The 22,208-nt window shown below is 36.6% G+C and overlaps 1 protein-coding gene across 2 annotated transcripts; it reads right to left on the minus strand.

Annotated features, from left to right (window-relative positions):
* Positions 1–444: 444 nt before the first annotated feature.
* On the minus strand, positions 445–22,192 carry CENPK (centromere protein K). 2 transcript variants are annotated; one of them, XM_041414721.1, is made up of 11 exons: positions 22,160–22,172; positions 21,622–21,870; positions 19,299–19,397; positions 17,204–17,260; positions 15,209–15,281; positions 10,986–11,032; positions 8,074–8,156; positions 7,867–7,965; positions 7,454–7,583; positions 3,849–3,902; positions 445–1,595 (listed from the first exon to the last, which is right to left on the minus strand). In XM_041414721.1, exons 1-11 carry the CDS (start codon positions 22,160–22,162, stop codon positions 1,437–1,439), a joined length of 1,053 nt encoding a protein of 350 aa, XP_041270655.1. In that variant the 5' UTR covers positions 22,163–22,172; the 3' UTR covers positions 445–1,436. The 2 variants fall into 2 exon arrangements, with proteins under 2 accessions (XP_041270655.1, XP_041270656.1); XM_041414722.1 differs by lacking the exon at positions 21,622–21,870 and having other exon boundaries at positions 22,160–22,192.
* Between the last annotated feature and the right edge of the window lie 16 nt (positions 22,193–22,208).

Below are 22,208 nucleotides of genomic sequence, written 5' to 3' on the forward strand. Positions count from 1 at the left end.
AGGAAAAAACCCTAAAGAGACAATGCTACAAATATAAGCCAAAAAATGTAGTTATTTGAATTCTCAATTAAAAATACTGTAAGGTGAAGGTGTATAGACTAGTCAGACTCTAGAGCTCGTAAGAGAGGTTAAAACACAACAGGAGGATAGTTACACAAGCAATATAAACCAAAAAGAAGTCAATGTTCATGCACAACAGCACACACCACATTTATACTCACGCTTAATCACCAGTTTTGAGGGTAAAATGAACAGCATTCACTCAAAACTACACAAGATGAATGATTTTTTTGCTTAATATTTAATTGGTCTAAAAAGGACAATTATACTGGAACTTGCATTAGATTGTTCCCCCTTACCTCTCCCATGCATCCTTCCATCATCTTTACAAGTCATCACACCAAATCACATAAACACCACCCTAAAAACTATCACACAAAAACATTATGATAGTATACAACTCTTTATTTTTCCATCAGTTAAAAAAATCACCCAAGTTCCTCCCCCAATAAACTACAAACTGGTTAATAAAGGATAATTTAGTTACTACTGATAAGCAAGAGTAGAATTTTTGTAATCAATACAATATAATAAAAATGGCTACAGAAAAGACTAAGATTGCAAAGAATGCCAGCATTGAGTCAGAAGGTAACTCTCAACTGACATAACTTAGAAGCTGTAGAGATCAACAGAACAGAGACCCGTTAAAAGCCTTAATAAATTAGGTCTGAAAAAGTGAAGACAGATACTGTAAGGCAATATAGCATAACACAAAGTGGGCCATTTGGGAAGCATGCAGTGAAAGGCACACACTCAACATCTGCTGCACTTTGCACTTTAAGATGTGTCAGCTTTCCTAAGTGTTTATCTTGGAGCCAGTAAAATTGTTTGCAAAGGCTCTGAGAAACAAACAAGGCATAACACATTCTTGAGAGGATACCTCTCTGTTAGTTCCAAATGTTTGCAAGGCCATGTACAGGAGTGGTGTTATTCTGCATTTTGCCTCTAAAGAATACAAGAAAATACTAAAAGAAATAGAGATGACTTCAGGCAATCTAAGAAATCTAAACCATAAAAGTAATGGATAAATATGTTTTTTAAAGTAAAAATGACTGTTAAACATATTTGTCTATTACATGAATTGGCATCTTACAGAAGCAGTGAAAAAAACTTTCCATAATGCAAATCTTGATATAATACTGAAGGCCAACTGTAAGCAGTAAAAATGGATTTTTTTTTCTTTTTCCTCATTTTATGTTCTTAAATATTCAATTTAATATAGAAGAAAAAAAAATCATCCAACAGGAAGTGATGTTTGATACTAAGAAAGTTTAGTAGGAAACCTAAGTATGTCCTAGCCCTGAATTAAGAGTACTGGTGTTGTTTTATTTTCAAGTGCATGTTATTGTCAAGTGTGCTTATTTTCAAGCTTTTCACTACTTGTGAAAAGCTTGGAGGCGCATTCTTTTTGGATCTTCCGGATGTCTCAGGACCATTCCATATCGCAGCAGCAGCTCAACATAAGGTGGCCAAAATGAGTCATTGATTGTTATGTAAGGTTCATGTGGTGTGGCCATTATTGTGTTTATCAGCATCTGGAAGACCAAAAGGGTTAAGATTTAGGAAATTAACAAAACAGCTAGATTTTATCTCATTTAACCAAATTTTTACAAATTACTGTGATGTAGGCAATATAAGCTATAAAGGACTACAGAAGAAATATCAGACCTGTTCAAAGTAGAAGTAAAGCAAAGGACTTCCAATTAGCTACATAACATCTTTTTTGATGTAAAAATTATAACCAGAATCCTCTTTTATTCCAGAATAAATGTAGATTAAATGCCGTATCTAAATACAGAATTAGTTCATGGAGTTAAAAACAAAATCAGTTTTGTCATTCTTTTTCAGTTCATGGAGATCATATTCATGCCCTCAGGATATTGCTCATGGGGAGTACTGCACACATTACAGATTAAATAATCTAATCCATCCCATGGTGCTCTTTCTATTTATCCTAGATATTTCATCTTTCTACTCAGAACTTTTAAATGTTATTTCAGTAAGTATAAAATATTTTTTGCCCTTTAGTGCTAAAGACAAATTCAAAATACTTGCTACCAGATGTTATATTTTTGCATCCAGTGCTACTAATAAAAGACCAAAATGAACAACTGCTCTTCTTTTTCAGAACATTCTGAAGAAGAATCGCTCCAGTTAATATCTTTTGTACTACCAGTTATGAGAATTTACTCCAAATGCATTATTCTAAACAAATATCTACTTAGTCTTTTCTGACATTTGATACTCCAAAATAGCTTTTATGGCTGTAACTTCATCTGTATCTCAGAAAACATTTTCCAAATTTAACAGGGACTTGAAGCTAGAACTACACAACTCAACAAAGAAATACCTTCCAGAATACAAAGATAAGGGACACCGACACTTTAGGGTCAGGATGTTGAAATTCAAAATGAGTCTGAATTTTTCAAATAATCTGTTCTTCCAAACAGAAGACATTATATATGTTCACATTTTCAGGATATTAACAATATCACAAAAATACGAAGGGCAATTTTAAAGCATTAGAAGAACTTCAAAATTCTTTTTCCATAAGGACTGTGGCCACTCTGAATTCTGATCTGTTTGCAAGTTCTGCCTAATTTGGCATTACAGGTATGCTAAGATATTTGAAGCACGTAAAATTGTTTTGATGATATAAGCCCAAAGTCTGGGCTTTAAACTATAGTGCATAGTGATTAAATAATAGCATCTTAATACCAGAAAGTTTTTATACATCACGTTTTGCCTCAAGAAAAAAAAATTTTCCCAGGGACATCTTGCATATAGAAATCTAGAACTGTCTAAGGAGGGGGAACAGAAAATTTCACTTAAAATGCTACATTTAAGACGAGAAGTATGCATTGCAATTCACATTCATAAATTACACTGTAATTAAAAATTCACGCTAAGCAATGTTTTTATACTTATAAAATCAATCAGAAATGTATGAATAGATGAACTGATTTCCTTGTATGAGTTAATAATCCAGTTAATGCACATGACTAGTGGTCCTTCTGAGGCTACATATTTAGTCCTTCTGTTAACGTATATTTCAGAAATATTTTTCTTGAAACAGTATAAAATAGAGCATGAAATGGACCAGTTTTTTTTGTTAAACATAGTATTTGTCTCACCCAACATGAGTCACTAAGGCACATAAAACTTCTTTAAACCAAACATTGTAAAATCAAGAAATAAGAGAGAACCATTCTCCAGCATAAACTGAAAATTATTGGCACAACTCTTGTAAAAATGTGGGGTTTACTTTGATAGGAATTAAAATAGAAAACTGACCTAGATTCATAGGATGGTTTGGGTTGGAATGTACTTTAAAGATCATCTCATTCCAAGCACCCGCCATGGGCAGGTGCACCTTCCACTAGATCAGATTGCTCAAAGCCCCATCCAACCCAGCTTTGAACACTGCCAGGGGTGGAGCATCCACAGCTTCTTTGGACAGCCTGTTCCAGTGCCTCACCACCCTCACAGTAAAGAATTTATTCATGACAGCTAATCTAAATATCTATTCTTGTAATTTAAAACTATTCCCCACGCAAAAAGTTGTTCTCTTTTAATAAGCCCCCTTTTAGAACCAGAAGGCTGCAATGAGGTCTCCCTACACTCTTCTTGTAGACACAACATTCTTAATAATTTTAGATTAACTGTCTTAACTAAATAGCACATACTGTTATTTATATTTGTAACAAACACTTTATCATCATCATCACCATCATTACATCTGAATATTTAAAAATTCCTCAAATCTCTACAAAGTAAAAACATCTTACCTCTAAAATTTCTTGCAATGTTATCAGTTCTACAACTGGCTCTGCTGAAGAGCTCTGGAAAGATAAACATCCCCCAGCCAAATTAACAAAAGACCAAACCAGTTAGAAGAAATGTTAATTGACAAAGCAAAATAATTACATAATTATTTGATTGCATAGCACACAATAGATGAAAATATTTAGTTAGATTTACTCCCGAGAGAAATACAGGTAGCATTTAAATCTACCAGTTCAAAATCCTACACTTCAAATGTGACATTTTTTTGAATTATCAAGAGAGATTAATCTAAAGAGATCATAATGTTTTCACCTGTGTTTACATTTAAATAAAAGTACATCAAATTTATAACATAGTACACAACCTTCTGTGAACAAGATTTGTTGGAGGAAAAAATATTTTTCATGAACTTTAAATAAATGTTTATAATAGAAATTTGACACAACTCAAGACTTAATTTCATAGTGTGCCTTAATATTTTTTCATGATTTGACAGTGAATACTTGCGTAGAATTCAACTAAAACACTTATCAAGGTTAAGAAATAGAATAATTAAAAATTTTGGTGGCATAAAAAGGCAACGATAAAATATCACTACAAGATGACTTGTTTTCCTTTGTAGCAAACAAATCAAGCCATTTGTCTGTAGAGATTCCTTCGGCAGCAATGTCTGTGGATCTGCTCGTAGTGTTGCATGGTAAACCTGATTCTTTAATTTTTCAGTTTTATTCTTTTTCCCCATGCACTTCAGTTTCAACAAAATAAAGGAGGTAACATTCCACTGGTTTTCTCAGCATTGCTGTTGAATACACAAATTTAAGACCTAAGATATTACCAGCTGTGCAGCACCTTATACAAACTCCACTTCTGGAACAGAGGAAGAATACAAGCAAGAAGAAGAATATTCTGAAAGGCAAGTTCTGAATCCTTTTTCCCAGTCACAGTTTGTAATAGTCTCACTTGCAGAGAGTCAGAAGTTTCAGTCCATGGAAGCTCTGCAAATCCTGGAGCTATGACCTAATAACATCTATCTATGTGCCCTCATCTCAATATTTGGCTGAGGAAATAGAATCTACATTACCTATCTCCAAAAAGCTCCTTAGAGCAAACATGAAGATACTTCACAACCCCTGCTGATATATTTCCCCGGTCAAAATTACTAATAAAATTAAATACCGCTAATCACTTAATGCTTATAAAGTCATTAAGCAGGATGCTCAGCATTTCATTATTTAGCCTGTAAGGCACCTTCTTCACCCTTCCAATCAGACAGATTTGCATAAAGAATATTCCTCAGCCTCTGATTTTTTGTACTATTATCTTGAAAAAAATAAAGTAGATCTTTATCCTAGATTTAAAATGCAAGATCACCATTACTACAGTCACTACCTATATTAAAGGTGTTGGGCCATGGCAATGGAAGCCAACCTGAGCTGCTCTGTTGCAGCCACTTCACTCCCACTGCCAATTCCACATGTATGTGGCCAGGTGAAAGGAAGGTGGAACCAGACCAGCAAGGCTTGGAGCAGCTCAAACTATGCTGCAGCCATGTCCTACAGACATCAACACTGCACATCTGCCCTCACATGGAACCACTGCGAACACAGTAAGCTTCCACAAAGTGAAGCAGAATTAGTCATGTGCAGAGGTAAGAATTTGCTGCTGCCGTTGAAGCTGATAATAGAAATGAATAACGTGTTCTCCTGAACCAACATAGCAGCTAATTTCAATGCCAGTGATTACAATCTGTATTTCTGACACTCAATAAATGTAGGCAAAAATGGCTGGCTGTCCTGCCTTCACAGTCAATTACTTAGACACAGATTAAGGGGCACCTATAGTTAAGCCAAGTGATCCAAGTGAGTCAAAAGATATAGAAAAGCTATGAATTCACAAAGAGTGAAAAGAAAGAAAAAGACTGTCAGAAAACAGACTCTGTTTAAGAGTTCAGGAAATGCATAAATAAAATTTAAGCTAAGGAAAGTTAAAACCTTGTGTTGAAATTAATCAAAGTAGTTTTTTTGTTTAAGTAAAGTGATTAGTGACAGCTAACATGGCTTCACTATAGACCATTTACACCCAACAAATTTAGTAGCCTTCTACCAGAGTTACAGTATTTGTGGAAAAGGAAGCACAACTGAATCATCCACCTGGATTTGTGCAAAGCAATTGACACTGTCCCACATGAGACTGTTTCTAAAATGCAGAGATTTATCTGTCATATTTATTAACAACAGGAAAGGAAGGCATTGGTATGCAGAAAAATTAAGATTCAACAAAATAAGATATTTGAATAATACTTTGAAATTGAACACCATGTCTTGACATCTCCACTTGGTACTTTTATGTGCAAAAAATGTGCTTATGTGCAAAACAAAGATTTATTTTTTTAATTAAAAGATCAGGATTCATTAGCTGCAAATTACAGACAGAAAAAGACAAGAGTGTAATTTGTTGCATTGGTGATGGGTGTGAGCTAGTAGTTTTATTTATAATATTGTTTCTTAGAAGGTTCTAAAAAAGATGAATCCAAGTGAAAACAAATATAGACAATGGTTATTACTAGGATAAGCTAGAGAATTGAAAAATACTATCTTACAGGAGAACACAAAGGTGTTGCTAGTTCAGTTAGCAGAACAAGAAAGAGAGGATATGAGATTGCTGCCATAAATATATCAAAAGGAATAAACACAAGACAGAAACAGAGCTATTCTAAGAAAAATTCTGGTGTAAGAAGACAAGTGGATCTGTGTTAGACTTGGATACATTTAGACTGAAAGCTATGAGACAGTTTCTAAACAGAGTGTACTGAGGTACTAGAAGAAAAAACACAGGAGAAACAGTAGTAAAAAATTATTTGTTCTAAAATGGAGTTCAGTGATAATATTGAAGAAATTATATTATGTGGCTACCTGAAATAACAGGGAACTTGCTTAAAGAAGTAATTTCTACTTCTGTAATGTTAGGTGTGCCTGAAATCAAAATCAAAACCTGCCTTTTTTTCATAGTTTTTTTGTATCTATCAAATAGTAATGGTTATAGTTTTATTTTTACTCCACACTTTGAATTTAATATGCAAAATACTCCCTGGCTGCCTATTCTCCCTGAGGTTTTACGATAATTTTTGACCCAGTTTGCCTGAACAAAATCTGATGGTTAACATTCCAAACTACTCTGTAATTATAAACACTTTTCCTTATTGTTCCAAAAACATTGTTAGACAATTAAAAATTGCTTTGCCAAGGAAAATAGGAATCTACTTGCCCAGTCAAGTTAAAAAAAAAAAAAAGAGTAAATTTGGACTGAACCCGACACCATTCCCAAATTTGGCATAGCTTGCAGTTTAGTAAGAAATACAACATATTACTATACATCGCATTGGGTAAGGGATATAGGCATTAAAAACAGAAAATATCCAGCTGGAAACAGCCTTAAACAATATAAAACAACCTGAAAAATATAAATTAAACCTAGAGGATCAGATGTAAAAACTATGCTTATTTCAAAATACAACTGCAGGTTCAATGCTAGTGACTTCAAACAGATACTGCATCTAATTAAATATAAACTGAACATTTCAAATTTAATAGGTAAAGAAAAGTCTTACCTTTTTTTTAATATTTTCAGCTCTCTCTGGAAGGGGGAAATGTTCATCCAGGAATTCACCCAAAGCATTCAAGAGTTCTTTCTTAAAGGTTGTTAACTTCAATATTTTATTTTTCATTTCATTGAATTCTCTAATTTTCAAACAGTAAAAACACAGCAACAGAACAAGGGATCAAATCAAGTAACTAAAAAGCCCCTCCTAAGTAAAAAAAAACCCCTTATTATCTATTGTTAGAAATTCAACATCTTTCATCACAGGATATAGTAGCATTACTTTCATGTTTCAAATACGGATTACTGAGCAATTATTTGATCTATTAAACAAAACAAGGAACAAACTTTAAGAGTTTGCTTGCTCATTTGCTCCTGTTGATATTTAAATTCTTCAATTTGTAACTCAAAAATATAGAATACCTTTTTGCGGAAGGATGTTCCTCTTGGGTATTTGCCTCTTCTTCCATTTTACTAAGAGTCTCTACCATCTGTTTCTGCTCCTCATACCACTGCTGTTCTCTTTGAAACATGAAATGTAGGAAATGGCACAACAGATAAATAGTTTCTCTGGGCAATCAAAAAAAGATAAAAGCTTACAGCATTCCAAAGTCCAAATGATTGTATTACCTTTTCAGATCTTCTTCCAGCTGTTTATTCTTTGATCGAACTGTTGACAGCACCATTTCAAGATCATTTTTTACTTTCTGCAACTATAAAAGAATATAAATTAATCTACTGTTTGCAGGTAGCCCAGGCTGTAGTATTTGTTTTATGTAAGGCTACATCTATAAATCTGATAAAGGGGGACAAAATCATCTGCAATTTCTTAATAAACATTATAATCCAGTTTAAAATGCAGGAGCTTTTCAAAATGTCACTGTGACCAGTTGATCATTAAGTGCACAAGAAGTGTCTTCTTGAAGCTCACAGAGCTTAACAAATATTTAATTTTACCTGAAGTACACACATGAACTGCTCAGCTGATGAACGGCTGAGGAGAAAATAACTACAGCACCAGGGTTCTATTGTCAAAGCTATTGCAGCTGCTGGCAAGAATGAATCCATGCTACTTGCACCACATAAAATACAGAAGATGAAGATGCATCAAAGAAAGACCAACTACATACATAAATTAAATGATCCTCAGTGCCATGACATATCTGGGACAGAAAATATGGAGAAATAAAATATGGAGAAATAGGCATTGCTGAATCTAGAGAACAGCGGACTCTCAGTGGGCTGGGTCTTCCATTACAGAATCACAGAATGGGTAAGGTTGTATTGAGGAGTACATTCAGTGCATGTAGCTCAGGGTGCAGAGGCAGGTTGAGCTCTGGCAAGAGCCCCAGGCAAGAGGCCATTAACTGCCAACTCTTAGTAGAACAGGGGGACTGAGGACCTGTGGCCCTGCCAGGTGAGGGGACATTCAGACATGGAGCTGATGCCTGGACTTCCCTGTGTTTACACTCTGAGGATATTAAAGCCTTTTGGCTTTGAGGGTATAAAATTTCCTTTGTTCTGGGTCCTTCCTCAGAGGCACCCAGCTCAAGCTGTTATTCTGTCATTATGCCACGATTAAATTATTTTAAGGATCAGGATGTGTGAGCCTAACGAAAGAAGGAAACCTAGGATTGAGGTGGTAAGGACACCTGATCTGTTTGAATGTGGGATGTGTAGCTGCAAATGGGCTTAGTGACTGACACCATGGCTCCTGGACTGTTGGACAGGGAAGTTTCTTTAACCATTGTGACAGGCCACAGTGGGTCATGTGGTCCAACCTCCCTACTCAGGCAGGGGTCATCCAAGAGCACATGGCATAGGTTGCATCCAGACAGTTCCTGACAAACTCCAGCAAGGGAGACTACACAACTGCAGATTGCTCCCTGGGCAATCTGCTCCAGTGCACAGTAAAGTTGCTCTTCCTTGTGTTCTTGTGCATCCCATTGCCTCTTATCCTAGTGCTTGCCATCAATGAGAAGAGCCTGGCTCCATTCTCTTCAGACACTTGTATAAATTTATGAGGTCCCCTGTTAGAAGACTATGGTCTTCTACAAAATAATCTTTCTTATATAACCCTATGATTTGGATGTATTTTTTCTGCTTCCATACAAAATAGGAGCACTTAAGAGTTTAGCTCAAAGGAATACACATTCTGAAAATATGCTACAGAAACAAACATTCTCCATAAATGCAACATCTGAAAAAAACCCTGTAATCCTCAAATATCAGACCAACATGACAATCAAAGTGCATAACCTAACAATTTTTTGATAGTGACTCTTAACCGCAGTCAGATTTGCTGTTGTGACTGATACTAGAAGGCATTAGACCAGGAATATTCCCAAGTCACATAGCATTCCTATGTTCCATCAATATAGTATAATGTTACCCGCAAGACATTATTGATTTGCTCTTTCTTCCAATGGAGGAACTCAACAAATTATTTGCAAATTATTGCCACAGAACATGATGTCTAAGATAACTGACTCTCCCGTGTAACACATAATACTACATAATTTTCTATTAAGTATGAAATGCAATACATTATAACATTTTGTTTAAAAAAGCACACAAAAATATCTTGAAGGCAGGTGTCAGAGGATAGGGTCAGACTCTTTTCAGTGATGCAAACTGACAGGACAAGGAGCATGAGGCACAAACTCAAATACAGGAATTTCCGTCTGAAAATTAGGAAAAACTGCCTTACTGGAGGGTGACTGCGCACTGGAACAGGCTGCCCAGGGAGGCTATGGAGTGTCCTTCTTCGAATATATTCAAAAGCCACCTCAACACAATCCTGTGAGGCGCTTAAGGGTAGGGTTTAGTGGTGGATTTGGATGTTGGACTCGATCATCTTAGAGGTCTTTTCCAACCTAAACTATCCTATGATTCTATCTCCAGAGGTCCCTTCTAACTCCAGCCATTCTGTGACAAATTAGCAATTAAAATTCAGCCACAGGTCATCTTGAAAACACAGTTCTGAGTGGATCTTCTTGCCCGAGCACTTGCACAATGTTAAATGAAAGTAATCTTGAAAAGTACAGTGTGTAGGCTTCAGCCCTATAAATGGAACTTGCTGCATGACGTTGAAGATGATGGCAAAATCTTTGCAAAGCATGGTCATCAGTCTCCTTGGCACAAGATTTCTGTCTCCTGGTGGCACCCAGAACAATGGGACTCCAATCCTAAGTGAGGCTTTGGAGCATTAATGTAGCAGGGATGTCGATTATCACATCATTTTTATTGCACGCAGATAAGTTTGTTGAGCTACTGTGATTAGATGGTGTGGCCAGAGGCAAAATACTGTTTATTGTGCATTATTCAGTGACTTGTGCAATAAGTCAGTTTAAAACCTCACTCGTTACAACTAGGAAATTTTACTAGTTATACCAGAGGGCAAAAAAACCCATTAGAACAACATAAATGGCTGAAGGAAAATACACAGCATTTTAGCAGTAGTCCACCCTAGGAACAGTCATAGGAAAATGCAGCAATTGCATATATTGGTTTTTTTCCCAACAAAATTTTATTAGACTTACCTCTTCTTTTCCTATTTCTAACAGTACATCTGGATTGGTAGAAATTACTGAAAAATAAAATGAATTGTTTATTTTTTGCATTGGATGATAAAGATTTATTTATACTGAAAAGCAGCTTGGCTACAGAAAAATTTGTGTAACTTCTGAAAAACAGTTTGGATCTCAGTAGCAGTTTAACCACATGCTGTGGTGTCCTGCTGGGCTAACCTACTACCACTATTCAGCAAATTAAATTACACTGAAAAAAGTGCAGTGTTAATGCTTCTGTGTTATTTTTATACCTGAATTAGCTCCAAGTACATTGGTGCAGGTGTATAATGAATAAACAGCAAATTTCTGTACACTTCAAGACAACCAAGCCTGATTTTTTTTTCAGCAGAAGGCATTCCATCAACATTACCAACATGGGCAATCAAATTCTTCCAGTCCTCCAATTCCTTGTTAAATAGCCTCCTAAATGCTTCATCAGGACTATGGAACCTAGTTTTAATAACTTCAGAAGCATGTCACCATCCTTACTGTCCACAAGAACAGTAGGGAGATGAATGGCCCAACAAGGACAATATCCTAACTCAAAACAATGAGCAACAGCAATACCTAAGTGAAACCAAAGTACAATTGATGGAGACGGAAATTTTTCTCCAGAATGCTTCCAAAAAATGCAGTGATTTATGACTCATGCATTTTAAGAATAAAAATTGAATTCTTGTTTTTTACAGCATTCAACAGACCCCAGTCAATTCTCAGATGCATGTCAACACGCAGCTTCTGCATAAACATATTACTTTTTTGAACTATTTCAATACATTAACAGGAGAAATGAAAGAGATTCTAACAGATTAAAATCTTTATAAGGCAGATTTTTTTGTGCAAGTTTGGGCTTGAGACCTCTAATCTTACAAATAATTACTTAAATAAAAAATTCCTTAATCAAAAAGGAAATCCTTAACCCTCTCATGACAGCATTAAACACCTCCTAAATACACACAGACTATTTAATAAATTCAGAAAAGTACTTTCTTTGGTAATGTTATAGTACTTACTTCAAAAATTTTAAGAAGCTTTAGATTAGTAGTTTTAAAAGTACTGTTTGTTCTGAGATGAAAATCAGAAAAACCACTGATGCATCAAAAATGCATTAAATTCAATGCTTCAATAAAATTCCTTTTAATTGGAAAATTACTGTTTCTAAATCTTGACGCAAAATTTGAGTACTCTGCTCCCAATTAAGCTTAAGAGCTGCAGAAGACAGTGTTTTGTGCTTTATTAGAGTAAGATTTCTTTATTTACATGAATATACTACCTACACAGGATAAAATTAATTGGTGCATTTTTATTCACATTCCCTGGCATATTTGAAAAAAAACCACACAATTCTTTCCCCTGCCACTTCCTGCTGACATGATCTTTATAAGCCTTCCATTACCAATTATTACCAACTTTTACAGCTGCCACATAACACTTCTTTATTTCTAGATACCTAATCCTGAGTTCATGTTTGTCATTCACTGTTCATATTGTGTGAGTATCAGAATAGCAAGCCCTGTGCTCCTGGGAAAGAAATCACTAGACATTTAGTGAAGGAACAATGCAGATCTAAAACACTTGGACAACAGACTTATGCCAGCTGCTGCTGTAAATTCACTGCTTGCTCAATCCACAATCAATTAAATATTTTTCAGTTTTGTTGAATCACTACACTTGCAAAAATCAGATGTCAGAGAGAATTGCCTAGTGATACAAAGTACAATTACTAAGAAAAATACTACCAGATGCTAAGAATGTAAAAGCAACTACTATGCACATGTTTATATAGAAACTCATATTAAAATAAAACAAAAAGGTATTTGGCAGAATACTCCTATTTTGCAAAGAAAACCAGTAATTATGTGGAGACCACAACTGTTTGAAATGGTTTAAAATATGGTTGCTTTCACTTCCTGCTTTTGCAAAGGTAAAAGTTAAAATTTATTTTTATAAGCCAAAAGCTTTTTTAGAAGTTTTAATTCAGCTGATTTAGCAGATCTAGAGCTACATAAATAGTACCAGAAATTGAGAAAGAAAAAACCACTAAAGTAAAAGCTTTGCAAAAATAAAATTTGCATCATGAATTCAAGTCTGTTTGCCAATATTGTGCTCAAAAAAACGTAGAACTGCCAAGCTATAACCTCTGAAAATAAGGTTTAAGATTGAAATGCTGACAGGTCCTCATTTACAGGAAATGAACTGGCCACTACTAAAAGCTAAAACCAAAGTAACAAGACAGACTTCATGCTCTATTAGTAAATTCTATTAAATCAGTATTTCTGCTATTTTTATTTAGGTTTCAATTAAGTAATTAGGTTTCAATTAATAATGTTTCAATTAAGTAATTTGTCCTTCAAAACAAATAGTAGGTAGAAAGAAACCAAGAGAAGTAAGCGAAGTGGACTCCTCATTTTCATACAAGCTCCATAACCCTATTCAAATTCTTAGCAGGAACTTTTTTCTTCCACTGGAAAGGGAGCCAAAAAAGGCAGAGATTTGGTTGTAAAGTATTAATTATAGACAATTCTCTATTAAAAAATTAAGAATTCTAATAAGAAATACTATCATCTGTGAAGAAGTAAGAATGGTTGAACAAAGCAAGTCAGCTAGCCAAAAAAATAGGCCAAGGATATTTTTAAGCCAATAGTTTAAAGTTTAATATACATATTTTAGTACGGAAATCTAACAGCCTCAGGTATTTTACTCAGATAAAAACTAAGTTCTTTCAATTAATTTGCTTTAAGCCAGCAACTTATTCATGAACAGCAGCCAGGAACCAGTATGTGCCAAATTCATTCAATGACATGCCTTTGGTCTACATACCTCAGAAGCACTGGAGGCTGACAGTTCTTGGAGTGAGGCTTACAACACTGAACTATGAATTTATTCTAATACAGCAACAGTATCTATTTATTAAAAAAAAAAAAAAAATTCCCAGCTTCTCTTATTTATTGATGAGATGCAGCAAATACATAGACTTTGAAAAAAGTTGGAGAACTGCCTCTGATGTTGATCTGAAAAGGCATTTCCATTTGGCTAAATGACAAAACATTGGAAATCACCATATGCTGTCCATAATACATTGCTATAATTTTGCAAATAATATAAAACCAAGACTCTACTGGCATAAAAATATTCAACTGAGTTAATATACTAATTTAAAGATTAACTAGTAGTTTTATGGATTGACAGGTGCTAACAGGTCCTTGACAGGAGACATAACCATGAGTACTACTAGAATATTAATGATAGTGTAGTGTGAACTGTTTTAGGAATGTCCATATGGGACATCTGAAAACAAAGATTACTTTACTCACACTTAGATCCTAAATGCTTTTATTTCCAGTGTCTGGCCACATCTGCCTTGCAAGAGGGTGAAATCTATCTATAAGTGGTGCTTATGTACAAAGAGAACTTTTAAGAACTGAGGAATTGATACCTTTTGACTGACACTGCCTAACAAATACAAGAACTACCACTAGTCTCACTAGTTTGTACTTCTCAGGATCAGTAAGTGTTCTCGATTCCTGTGTTATTTAAAAATTCTAGTGGCTCTTACCACTTTATCTTGACTTGAAATCTCCAATCCCTGTTAATTCAAAATAGGTATTTTACTGCAGTGTGAAGGGCTTAGCACTAAAGGTCTATTTCAAAGTTTCAACTACCACATCATAATACTACACACCTTTTATCAGAAAAACAATCATTAGATGTATGGTTAATGTATCAGCTTCTTAAAAGATAAATGAAGACCATAGTATTTGCCAAAGTATTTCTGATGTAAAAATGAAATACAAATAAAAGATAGAGAAAAAAAATTACACAGAAAAGAGTATGAAGGAGGTTAACGGGATAACTAACTTTTCTTATTTGGTTAGGAGATCTGCTAATAATTGTTTTTCCACTTAACTGACTGATGAATAGTGGTATAAAACATGCACTTATTTGTCCAGAATCATAGGATTAAGTTATAGTGGAATTCACTATTAATTTCAAGTTGACTTAGAAGTGAAGTGCAAAAATAATGAAGAAATGCAACATACATGCTACCTTTTTTATAAAGTAGCATTATTTTAATTTTAAGTAGTTATGGAATGAAAATACAATCAGCAGACATGCAATATACTCATGGCCTAGACAAAAGAAACTTTGCAGAAGTTTATATAAGCATTCTTTACAAGGAAACAGTTACTTACATTCAGGATCTCTTGCTTGCCATTGACGAAAATTTCCTGTTAAAGTTTTCCATCGCAGCATTAACAAGGAAAGCTGTGTAACAAGAAAAACAGCATCTCTTGAAGTGTGTTGAGTTGCAATGGCATAAAATGAGGCAGAACAGGATAGAAATTGAATTGTTAAGTTGATACAACAGTAAACAAAAGAGCATCTACACTAGTTCTTTCAAAATATTTTACAGTAATTGATAGGGATCACAGAATGTTTCTACTATTTTTCCAAAAGGGGGAAATGAGAAGGAGTCAAGAGTTGGCAGAGTTGTCAAGGCCCTTCAGAGAAAGGTTCATACAGTAAAGAAAAGCTTTCTAATGTCATTTCTGAACCTCCCTTTGCATTATCTTTGAACCATTCCCAAACATAATATCACTGAGTATCAGAAAGAAGATATCAGCATCTCCCTCACCACTTCCCTGAGGAAGATGTAGAGAGGAATCAGGGTACCCCTCAGCTCCTTCTCTACAAAGCAGAGGAGCCCAAATTCCTCAGCAGTTCTCACAGGACATGCCTTCCAGCCTCTCACCAGCTTTGTTGCCTTCCTCTGCATGTACTCGAGGACCTTCACAACCTTCTTAAACTGTGGGGCACAGAACTGTGCTGAGCACGCCAGGTGCGGCTGCACAGCCCTGAACACAGGGATAATCCCCTCTCCTGTGGCTGGCAGTGCCATGCCCAAGGCTCCCAGGATGCCATTTGCCCTCCGGGCTGCCCGGGCACGCTGCGGGCTCACCCTGAGCCGCTGTCAGCCAGCGCCCTCAGACCCCTTCCTGCAGGGCTGCCCAACAGCCACTCCTCTGCCGCGGCTTGTGCTGCTACTGGATGTCATGCCCAACGTCCTAAGCTAGCTAGATCCCTCTGCAAGGCCTCTGGTCCCTCCAGAGTGCCAACAGCATCGTCCAGTTTGGAGTCATCAGCCAGTCTGCTCATGGTGCGTTCCAATCCTTCATCCAGATCCCTGATAAACACATGGCACAGAACTGAGCTGCACCCTGAGGAACACAGCTGGTAGTTGGTCACCAGTCAGATACAGCCTCAGTCACTGCATCCTGCTGAGCTCTATGCTTCAGCCACGTCTTCACCCAGCACACTGTGAACCTCTCATCCCACGGCTACACAGATGTCCAGAAGGATGCTGTGAGGGATAGCATAACAATGACATTTAACAAGAAGAAATTACATATGCACTGATTAGGAAAAAGTCCAAACAGGTTTGAAGTTACACCACCTTCTCCTCCCACTTTGCTGCCTGTGTTAGCCATTTATCAGTTGGATTTTTCAAAGTTGGTAAGAGAAAATCTGCCCTTATCTCGATTCCAGAGGCTTCAGTTATATTTCCTCTTCCCTGTCCAGATGAGGAGGGGAGTGATGAACAGCTAAGCTGGCCAGATAGGATTAAACCCACCACAGGGAACTGGCAGGTGAAGTGGTAAAGCCACTATCCATCATATTTGAAAAGTCATGGCAATCTGGTGAAGATCCCACCAACTGGAAAAGGAGACACACAACCCATATTATTAAGAAGAGAAAACCAAAAATCTGGAAACTACAGATTGATCAGTCTCGCCTCTGTGCCTAGCAAGACCAAGGAGCAGATCCTCCTTGAAATTACACTAAGGCATGTGGAAAATTAAGAGGTAACTGCTGTTAAGCAACATGAATTTAAGGGCAAATCACGCCTGATAAATTTGGTGGCTTCCTATAACAAGACTCAGGCATCGGTGTATAAGGGAAGAGCTCCTGATGTCATCTATCTGGGAGTTGTGCAAAGCATTTGACACTGTTTGGAACAACATCCTTGTCACTAAACTCTTGAGACACAGATTTGACTGGAATGGTCACACTCACAGGTACAATCAACAGTTCAGCATTCAGGTGAAGATCCATGATGAGGGAGCATTCCTTAGGCCTTTTTTTTTCAAAAGTATTTTAAAAGTATTTTTAAAAACCCACTGTCTTACCTTGGCATCTGATGGTAGCAGTGTCTCTGTTCCGAGAAGCATTAGCTTGCTCTGACACTTGGTAGAAACAAAAAGAAATAAAACACAAAGAAAGTTTGTTTACTTTTCTCTTTTGTAAGAACAAAACACAATTCTTAAAAATTTAAACACAACTTTTTTAATATAGAAATAAAAGAATTTTAATTTGGATCCTTCCACATCCCTTATACCCTAACCCAGAAGGGCAAATTAAGAAATGTTTTGAAATCACAGCACAGTAAAGTAGAACTTAATTAACTCTGAAGGAGAAAAGTAGCAGCTAAAGAAAGATGTATTCTTTGAGTAAAAAGGCAAGTTATGAGGGCAAAGTTCATATGAGGAAAGGCATTGAACAGATGAAGAACATGAGAAACTGAGCAGAGAGTAATGGACAAGGCTGAACAGGGAAGCTGCTGAAAAGTTAACACACTTTCTGCTACACTTCTGGCTTTCCAAACAGAGCAATCATATTACAATACATATTTTTAGTTTTAAGTCATTTAGGGCAGTATACTCTACAGTTCAGAAGTGGTCTGATTTTTAGGAGAATACTACATCAGCTCTCATAACTGCAATAGGGTTTATAAGCAGTCTGAAATTCAGCCCACCACAAATATCCAAGGTATAGAGAGGTGACACCTGCTAAACTCTCTTTTTTTTTCCTAACTGTCACCAGTGTAACCAATATATTAATAGAATATATCCTGCCCATAACAAGGCAGGATATATTCTACTAAGCACAGAACTACTAAGCAGTACTTTGGAAACCTTGCTGTTAACGTATGGATACCAGAACACTGTATAGGATTTCTCCCACAAAAACTGTTCATGATGACACACAATCATTGGAACATTACATGCAACCATATAACCTAGGAGCTAATTAAATGACTATTAGTTTAAATGTTTTGCTGAAATACAAACATTTTATGTCCAGGATGCAAAATCCAAATAATAAAAATCCTACTATTTTCATCAACTTCTAAAAATAACACATCTCTTCTTGCATTATTTTGGGCATGCTGGGAATGAGATAAAAGATATCAAATATTTTCAATTACATTCAAAATAGTAAACATTCAGATTTCCCTTCTAATTTGAAAATTTCAAAGAAAGTTCAGGTCCTCCAAACCAAAGTTCAGAAACTCAGAATTAAGTTCCTGACATCGAATTCCCTACCATTTGTTACATGAGAACTTATCTGAATACTCAACAAGAAATAAATTCCATTAGTCTTTTTAAATCAACTTGTATAAAATTATTGCACTGTGAGTTGTCTGGACTTTGTTCTACTTTAAGTTTGGAAATACTTTACATCTGTTTCTGGTATTTTATTGCTTTGAACCTACAACTCAGAACTCAAGCAAATAGCATGTATTATAGAAAATTGAGTGAAGTGATTAAGACACTGAAAATATAATTTAGAATATGATTTTTTATCAGATTCAGCAGAATCTTAAAGGAAGAACAGCGTTCCCTAAGAACTGAGAGAAGTTCATCCTTTCTGGGAACTCTGAAAATAAAAATAACCAGACCTAAACTGTTATTTGTTAACATATTGTACTATGTACAAGAGAGAAATTCTAACCATGACAATATAACTGTGAGTTTGCAAGGGAGTAAGCATAGGGAGACATCGTTGTCCTTCTCTGCCTCTCTCTCTCTCTTCCTATTCTCTCTCTCCTCTAAGATCTAAAGGAAATGGAATCCCATCCTTTGTGAGGCTAAAGAGAGAAGGGTTTCTGTATGCTGGTACTACCGCAACACAGATAAATTGTTTCATTTTCCATAATATATACTCCCACACTAACTAAATCATAACATCAGCACGTTGACACTACAAGGCATTCTTCACCCCTCCCAGCACTTCCATATTTGACCTTTCTGAAGACATTATTTCCTTTTTTTCTGTTTGTTTATTTGTGGATTTTTTCTTTGGTTTTTTTTTTTTTTTTGGTTGATTGGTTTGGTTAGGTCAAAGTGGTTTCTTTGGAGGGGGTGGGGCAAGCATGTGGTGAATAAAATAATTCTGAAAAAGCTTTATAATAAACCTAGTCTATAATTTGTATTTGCATACCTCTTCCATCTGCTTCCAAATACTCTCACATTCATCCAAGAGTTCTTCCTTGCCATCTACAGGACCAGCTGTATTACTGATTTCTGGTAAACAATCAGCCTATTAACAAGCAAAGAGAACAGTTATCATGTAGAGCTACAGTAACTGATTACTTAATCATACCTGCCATTTCAGAACAACTATGTAATAGAATAAACTCCCTTGATCTATGTAATAGAATAAACTCCCTTACCTAACTCCTCTACAGTTTTAGAAAGCACTCAGCCATTAAGTAAAATCAGCTAACTAAATAAGTAAAATTAGAATATACTAATAATTTACTTTTAAAATTGAATTACAAAGTCCTAAATTTTCGTAACTGCTTTGATTATTTGCAATGGCTTCTTTATTTTCCAACAATTTTATTACAGAAACAATAAGAGAATCTCACATCTCCGAAGCCATACTCTACCTCCATTTATCTGCAATATTTATTATAGATAACATTATATATATATATATATATATATATATATACACACACATACATAAATGTATATAATATTTATTTTTAGGCAGTTACTTCTGCTCTGTCAATAAACATGGTAATCTATTTCTCTTTCATTTGAGTTCAGAATATTATTAACAAATTAAGCACCCTCAAAGTTACTAGAAAAACAAACAGAAGAACCTGAAAGACATAGAGACAAGCAAGAAAAGAGGGCACCTGGACAGCCAAAATAAAAAGCAATCCAAGTTAAATGAAAAACCTTGAGAAACTGTTGGGTCAGAAAGAAACAGCTGGAATTAAATTTATGAATTTGTATGTTTCTCACTTAAGAGATACCTGAATGACCGCAGCAAGTAACAGCGGAAAAATAAGAAGGACTAAATTTTTTTTTCCCCAAGGAAAACAACCAACAGGTTAGATGTACCAGATGCAGGAAGCCTTTAAAAATACCTTAGTGGGTCACTAGGCCCACCAAACACATAGAGATTAAACAGAAACAGTAAAACTAGAGAATGACCTAGAGAAGAGTTACACTTTTCTACCTTCTTAATGAAGCATAAATTACTAACTCAATCTTTTGTTCTTTTTCAGAACAAAAACACAGCATCACAGAAAACGATGTCGGAACTCCTACTTAAAAGGAGTGAAATACTCTACTAGTACTTGCAAAGTTCAAGCAGCTCATAGCAAAGTGAATGAGGAAAGAAAACCAGAACATCTCACTGAATGCTGGAATTACACTAGAGATCTCATACTCCTACTAGTCTTCCTGGCAACTTTGTTGCATTTAAAACAGAACACTACAAAATCTAGGTTACCGTGATCTTATAAGAACTAATCTGCGTAGATTTTGGAAAGGAAGATCATTATGTTCTTAACAGTCTTGGAATGTCTCCATAATATAAAACAGAACCAGTTCCCATAATTTATTAAGACTTCTGAAACGCCTCCAGCAAAGACTGCCCAAAAGGAAGAAACTAAGAAAGAAACTAAGCAGTCTTAGTTTTTTCTCAAACAAAAAAGGAGACAAAGAGGGTCTGGGGGGATAGTGGGGAGAGAGAAGAATAAAAGAAAGGGGAGAAAAAGAATCCCATGCTTTGGAAATTTGAAAGGGGTCTTGGGGTGGGATAAAAACCTATTCCACCCATATCCTCTGCAATACTATAATTCATCACCATGAAAGCATTATATGGAATAATAATGCTGTCTCTTCCCTAAGAGAAAGCCAGAAAATCTCCATCACACAAAAATGATTAAATTATTCTGTTGTTAACTTTAAATTGCCAGGTCAATTTCACACAACATTTCAAAATGTACATATTGTGAGATGTGACAGAGCTCTCACAAGCGAAACTGACTTGCCATCCTTCATGCTGTGCTTTTAACTACCTTACACTGTACACACACTGAAATGTCATTTTTGGACGTTATTTTCTTGTAGCTTGCAGTTTTCCCTCTTTATGTTAAAAAATGTGTGGTTAAATTACATTTCTATTTCCACACCATACCTGAAAACTCAAGGCTTTTTCGGCATTAATAATAGTCTTCTAGCTTCAACAAGTTATTCCTTCTTACCTTGTTTTAGGACTATATAACTAGGTAAGAAATACACACATGTCCAAGTGTAGGCTCTATGCTAGCCAAGGCTTTACGAAAAAAATCACAGAAGGGGTCAGGTTGGAAGGAACCACAGGGGGTCATCTGGTCCAACCTCCCTTTTTATGCAGAGTCACGCCAGAGCACACGGCACAGTATTGTGTCCAGATGCTGCTTGAACACCTCTAGTGAGGGAGACTCCCCAGCTTCTCTGGGCAATCTGTTCCAGTCGGTCACCTGCACAGTAAAGTTTTTCCTTATGTTCAGGTGGAACTTCCTGGGAATCAGTTTCTGCCCACTGCCTCTCGTGCTGTTGCTGGGCACCACCGAGCAGAGCCCGAATCCATTCTCCGGGCACTGTCCCTCACAGACGCTAAGAGGGCGGAACGCGTCATGTGCCCAAGCACACAACGGCCAACGGCGGGAACGCGGGGAGCGAGGGCAGAGGGAAGCGACAAAAGGTTTGTGAAAGAGACACGAAGGCACCTTAGGAAGCAAAATATCGGCAGGGTATAAACAACATGCAAAGGCAGTGAGACAGGGACCCCCGCGGCCCCGACGCCAACCCCTGCAGCACAACGGCGGGAGGACGCGAGGCGGGACATCCCCGCTCACAGCCGAGGGACGAACGTCGCCCCTTCCCAGCCGGAAAGCCAGCGCCCTCCCGGCAAAGCAGCCCCGCGGCCCCAGCGGCCAAGAACGCCTCCCGGCCCCGAGGTATCGGAGCGCCGGGAGCCCCCGAGACTCGCCCGCCGCCCCTCCCGCCCGTTACTACCATGGCCGCTTCCCTGGCCGCTTCCCGCCGTCCGTTTCGTGGCGCATAC

This window comes from Onychostruthus taczanowskii, unplaced genomic scaffold (genome assembly GCF_017590055.1).
Source record: "Onychostruthus taczanowskii isolate IOZ18803 unplaced genomic scaffold, ASM1759005v1 scaffold46, whole genome shotgun sequence".
Classification (NCBI taxonomy): domain Eukaryota; kingdom Metazoa; phylum Chordata; class Aves; order Passeriformes; family Passeridae; genus Onychostruthus; species Onychostruthus taczanowskii.